A 6000-nucleotide genomic window follows, 5' to 3' on the forward strand; every position below is an offset into this window, starting at 1 on the left:
GTTTTTTAAAGAAAATCATGAGTAGGATAAGAAGAAAGTGAGATGCACCTATGAGGCACCTCTTAAAGGATCCTCAGAAGTCATATCAAGCAGTAGTTGCTTGAAAATTAATCTATTTCGAGATATGTTTATTTCCTTAAAGAAAAAAAAAAGACAAGGATTGAGCACCAAGCTAATCATCAGAGCACAACATTCCGGATACGCTCTCCACGCCCTGCCTCTTGCCTCTGCTGACACGAACTACCCCTGCGCAGAATCTGAGAAAACGGCTTGTTTTTACTTTCACAACACTCTTAGCCCCCAAGAATGGAGGTAATTAGGTACCTAGAGAGATTTGCCCTCAAAAAAAACTAATAAAGTTTCAGGGATGGAATAGGAAGGAGATTGTTTCTTGCAAAATCAATGAAAGTCGATGGGAGCAGAGTAGACGTAACAATAAGAACCCACACTATACTATGTTTATTTCAAGCCAGTTCGAAGTGCTTTATACTGTCTAATTCTTGGATCCCCACAACAATCTCATAGGGTAGATACTGTCATTGTCCCTATTTTAACCATAAGCAACAAAGGCACAGGAAGGTTAAGTAATTGCCCAAGGTCACACAGCAAGAAAGCAGCAGAGCCAGGATTTGATCCCAGACCTACTGGCCTATGTCCGTGCTATTGATACCACAGTATACTACCTCATGCAGGCAGCCACCCATTCAAAGCTTCATCCCGTTCCAGACCTGGGCTCCACATCAGAGATATAAGATGAACTGCACACAGTCAAGGGAAGAGATACAGCATGCAGAGTGTATGAGTGGAGCTTAACAGAGGGACACCCAACCCAGACTGGGGTTGGAAAAGGCTCCCCAGAGGAGATGACGCTGTGCTGAATCTTGGACACACAGCAGATAACAAGGCAGGGGGTCGAGGGAGGGGCAAGGGGGAGGAAGCTCGATTCAGGCAGAGAGTATGGCACTTAAAAAATTTCAAGGCAGGAAAGAATGTGGTTCTCTCAAGGAAAAGTCTAAGTAATGCGCTACACTGGCATAGCAGTACCACAGGTGACAAAGGGTGGGGACGCCCAGGGAATGTCATAGAGGCAGGAATAACATCATGAGGAGGCTTGTGGCCTGGCTAAGGCATGTGGATTTATCTGAAATTCTGCCACAAACAACTGAAGAATTTTACACTAAGAAACAAAATGATCAGATCTTTTATTCCTAGCTCATTGGCTATTGCGAAGGAACTAGGTGGAAGAAAGCCGAAAATGGAAGCAGAGAGACTAGTTCGGAAGCTGTATTTCAAAACTGTGACAAGAGGCTGGAATCACGTAACCAGGCGAGCAGAGCAACGGGAAATTTCTTAAACCAAGGAGCAGATTGGGGCACACACAGCAGCCGTGTATTCAGCTCTCGCCCTCCCCTAAGGGCCCTGCAGACTCCCAGCTCCCAGTGAGCTTCCTGGGGGTCGTCCCCTCAGGTTACGTCCCAACACAGAATCTTAAAATGTCTCAGGGTCTTAAAAATTGCTCAGAACAGCACCTTCTCAAGGGCAAAGTAATGCGTGCCCTTTCTTCTCTAACTCCTTTGCCACCCAAACACTTCTTGAAATTCTGATGTTAATCACTTTGGGAACATTTCGTTTTTTGCTTATTAGAATTTGCTTACATTTCAGTCAAGGAGTTTTAGGTCATAACTGGCTTCTACAAGCCTGAAAGTATTTTGGAAGGATTAAGATCCAACATGCAATGCACATTCTTGACCTTATTATCTGCTGTTTTCCCGGTCTGGCCAAAGGTCTTCAGAAAGCAGGTCTTTTTTTTTTTTTTAACAAATATCTTCACGTGAGCTGCCGCTGGGCCCTGCCCCTCATTTTAGATACCTTGTAGAAATGCCTACTTAAACTCAATACTTCCTCCGTCACGTCTGTGCAGATTCTTAAACAAAATCATTGCTCTCTTTCCATTTGAAGGAAGGTGGAAAATAGCACACAAAGGCAGATGATGTTCAAGTCACCACCGTCTTGTATTCTTCCAAAATAAATGTTAAAATGTCCACTAAACATTACAATATTTAAATAAACTTCCACCTTTCTCCCAAACATATCTCATCGATTCTACCAAAGTGGGATACGTTTTTGGAGCTGAAAACATTGGCCAGCTCTGGGCCTCTGGGATTTTGGAAGCACGCACATTTCTCACCTTACAACCTACTTGTTTGCATTTTTTCAATTCAAGTATTCGAGCTTCCTTCGGCAGAAATTGCTTTGAACATCAATAAGGGCGTGTCGCTTTTTATTTCTTTTTAAAGTTTACTCTTTAATAACTTCCTGTCTAGAATGGCCAGTTAGGATTTTCAGGACAAAGGACAGTGGGATGCTGGCCCCACATCCCCCTTTCCCCTCACTCCCACTCCAACTTCTTTGCTTCCAAACCATCTTGTCCTCCCCCAAACCCGCCTTTACTCTTCTCCATGAACCCCAGGCTGTCCCACCTCCCTCCCGTGAGCAGAAGCGACATTAAGGCACCCTCGCGGCGCTTCCCCCTTGGAAGACCAAGATTAGGGATGGGAGGGAGCGTCCCGGGAGTTGGAGGAAGCGAGCTTTACCTTCACAAAGAGAGTAATGTCGTGATCCTGCCCCGGGGCCCCCTCCTCCGACGCCTCGCTGTCCTCCCCGCCGCCGTTCACCCGCGCCGCCGTCTCGTCGCCGCCCTCGGCGCTGCCCTCCTCCGCCAGGTGGTTGCTGAGCTCGGCCTCCGGCTCCGCGGCCCCCGTCGGCGTGGCCGCCTCCCCATCCGCGCTGCCGTCGAGGGGCTCCTTCTCGTCCCCGGCTGTAGCATCCTGGCCTCGCTCCTCCAGACCCTGCTCTCGCCTCTCCTTCTCTGTCTCCTCCATCTCCTCCTGGGCCCCACTCTGGTCCCCGTCCTCGCCAGCGTCTGCCCTCCCTTCCCCGGGAGCCGCTTCCTCCGACTCCTCTCCCCTGGGGGCCCCCGCCTCCCCCGCTGCACCCCGAGGCTCCGCCGCTAGCTCCCCGGGGCTGTGCTCCTCGCTCTCCGCCACTGCGGCCTCCATCGCCTCCGCCTGCGGCTGGGGGCTGCGGTGCCCTCCGTCCCGGGGCTCACCCTGGGCTCCGTGCGCCCCTCCCTCCGGCCCTTCCGCCGGCCCTTCCGCGTCCATGCTTGCCCCCGGCACCCCGGGCGCACCGCCTCCCGGTTCCTCCGGCCCGCGCTCCGCCTCCCCCTCCGCCTCGGGAGCCGCGGGGTCCCCGGGCTCCCCCTGAGCCTCCTCCGCGGCCTCGCTCTGCGCGCCGCGCTCGAGGCTCGCCTCCTCCACCTGCTCCGCGCCGCTCGCCGCTTCCCCTCCCGGGGGTGCCTCGGGGCCCGCAGGGACGCCCTCCCCGGCCTCCGCCTCGCCCTGCGCAGCCCGCGCGCCCTGCGTCTCGGGCCCCACGTCCCCGCCCGCGCCCGGCGCCAGCTCGCCCGCGCGCCCTCCGGCCGACCCCGCGCCTTCTCCCTCCTTCCCCGCGGCCGTCGCGGCTGCGTCCGCCCCCTCGGCCCGCTGCGCCCCCTCGGCGCCCTCGCCGGCCTCCTCCCCCTCCGCCTCCGGGCCGGCGGCCTCCTGCTCGCCTAGTCTCTCCGCCAGAAGCGCCGAGCCCGCGGGCGGCCCCTGGGGACCCGGGGCGCCCCCCTCCGGCTCTGTGGCCTCGGCCATGGCCGTAGATCCCAGTCCTTGACCGGAGACCCTTCCTTGACGCTGCTGAAGGGGCAGGTGGCGCTGGACAAAGGGCGCGGCGCGGGTGGCCACTGCGCCCCCTCGGAGAGGACGCCCGGCTCCGGGCTCTGAAGGCGCCCGGCCGTGCGCTGGACGCGCAAGGCGAAATCCGCTCCGCCCCGAGACACTGTGCCTCTTCTCCCGGATTTAAGCTCTCTAGACTCTTCTCCTCGGCTCGTGCTTCTCCCCGGCTCCGCGTCTGCTTCCCACCCGGACCCTAATTCCGACCCGGGGTCCCTGGAGGCGGTGGGCCGCTGCCCTCCTGCACCCTCTGACGTGCCTGGCCCGCTGTCCTGGGGTTGACCAGAAGTCCTTGGTGCCAGCTCCATCCGTCTGGGGCTTGGGCGGGGTTTGCACCCCCGCCTTTTTGCTTGTTTGAAAGGCCTGGAAGCCTAGCCAATGATAGCCTTTCTCATGGCCCTTTAGATTTCAGTGAAAAGATCTGGGCCGCTTGGGTATTTTCTGTAACAGCCTCAAGTTCCAGAGCCATTTAAATCACCCCCCAAACATACAGTCCCACACCCAAACACCTAATCCCCGCTTACCCAGGAGCCAAGTTTTAAGCTCAGCTGGTACCCAACTGAAGATGCCCATGTCGTGTCTCCGTGTCCAAGAGCAAGGTGGCGGATCCTGGAAGAAAGAAGAGGAGGCCACACCGCCACCTTCCAATTTCTGCAAGGCCCTCCTGAGAAGTTCCAGAGGCCCCGATATAGAAGCAGAAGGAGCCAGTCGAGGTGCTCTGGTCAGGAATGGGCTGTGTTGTGCTCAACCTCGCCCGATACAAAGGGTCCCGTGATGGGAGAAGGTTACATCCTTCATCTCTCTAGTTCCTGAAGCCCCTAAAAGTCTGTTTATCTTGCGGATTCTCCTAGATTTTCTAAACCTTTGCCCAGTGCTTCACCCTCAAAGTTGTGTGTTAAAAGCTTGGGGAGCAGAAAATACAAGATTTGACAGAGGAGAGCTGTGGAATTCACTGGGTTAGGAATTTCCCAAGATCGCAGACTAGACATCTTGTCCCTAATAAAAGAAGTTATGATGAAAACTGTGTAGTAAATTTGTCATGAGCTAGGCTAGATCTTGTGGGTTACGGTGAGGAATGGGTTGCCCAGTCTACATGTGATGGAGCAAGGATCCCAACTCAAGACTGTTTTGAGTTGTCAGGCTCTTGATGGCTTTCATACTGCCCTGAGACACATTATCGGATCAGGACCACAGAGGATTCTGTTATCACTAAAAGGTCAGGGGGTGTCTTTGATGTGGCTTGGAGTCACACATTTGGCCCATCATCAGGATGTTTCCCTTTAATTCCCATTGCCAATCACTGATTGGTAACAAAACAGGAACCCAGTTTCACCCAGATTCATGCTACCTTTCTCCAAGGTTGTGCCCTGTCTGGGAAGGAACAAGAAGAAGCTTCATCATCACAAAGCACTCACACATGTGAGCTAGACAGACATGTCAGATCCAGATCCTGCTCTGCAGAAGCTCCAGGCACCTAGAAAAGAAATCCTGCTCCATTCACAAGGCGAGAAAACAGCCATCAGCCTTATTTCTTAAGGAAGAGTGAAGCCAGCACATTCAGCCCCAAACAGCAAACACAGTACAGGATTACAGTCCTTTATGCAAACCCCATGAGGCCAGATGTGCTATAGAAAACAGAATTCTTACAAAGATAACTGAGTGCTTATAGTCTATATTATGTAACACTGCACATAAACCTGTGATCAAACACATTAATATCCTGCAGTGAAACAGATGAAGATTCCCATCAGGTGGGATATGTAAAACCCATACATAGCTTTAGGTCTTCTCGTTGAAGTGCACCATCAAATGAGTTCTGGTCACTCTGGTTTTGCTTCCAGATGAGCTCCCCAAAAAGCTTGCCATTTTTCAGAGCCCTTTGGATTTCAGAATATATATAATGGATTTGGGTCCTGCGACCCATTGAAAGGTTCTAGGTATATTGCACTGGTTGGAAACATCCAAGATTAGTTACGTCTGTAAGTTTGCTCTTAATAACAAGTGGTCTCCAAGGCTCAACTTTCACACACACACACAAAAAAAACAAACAAATTAAAGGCACATACTTATGTGAATAATAATATTCCATAAACTTTAATTCAGGCAAAGTTGATAGAAACATCCCGATTAAAGGAAGGTAGGCATTTCTAGAAAAAGCTCCTTTTGAATTGAGCCGAGACGTGATTAACTAATCAATGCAGACTCCATCCAGTTGACTGGC

General features: G+C 52.6%; 1 protein-coding gene across 1 annotated transcript in view; it reads right to left on the bottom strand.

The window, feature by feature from the left end:
- The window catches only part of LOC124234295 (chloride intracellular channel protein 6-like), a 40553-nt gene extending 36794 nt beyond the window's left edge, over positions 1 to 3759 (bottom strand). The window contains exon 1 of the mRNA XM_046651585.1: positions 2595 to 3759. Within this exon, the coding sequence (XP_046507541.1) occupies positions 2595 to 3698 (1104 nt within the window). The 5' untranslated portion in view covers positions 3699 to 3759. The remainder of the gene's footprint in view (positions 1 to 2594) is intronic.
- Positions 3760 to 6000: the final 2241 nt, after the last annotated feature.

This window comes from Equus quagga, unplaced genomic scaffold, assembly GCF_021613505.1.
Source record: "Equus quagga isolate Etosha38 unplaced genomic scaffold, UCLA_HA_Equagga_1.0 73442_RagTag, whole genome shotgun sequence".
NCBI lineage: Eukaryota > Metazoa > Chordata > Mammalia > Perissodactyla > Equidae > Equus > Equus quagga.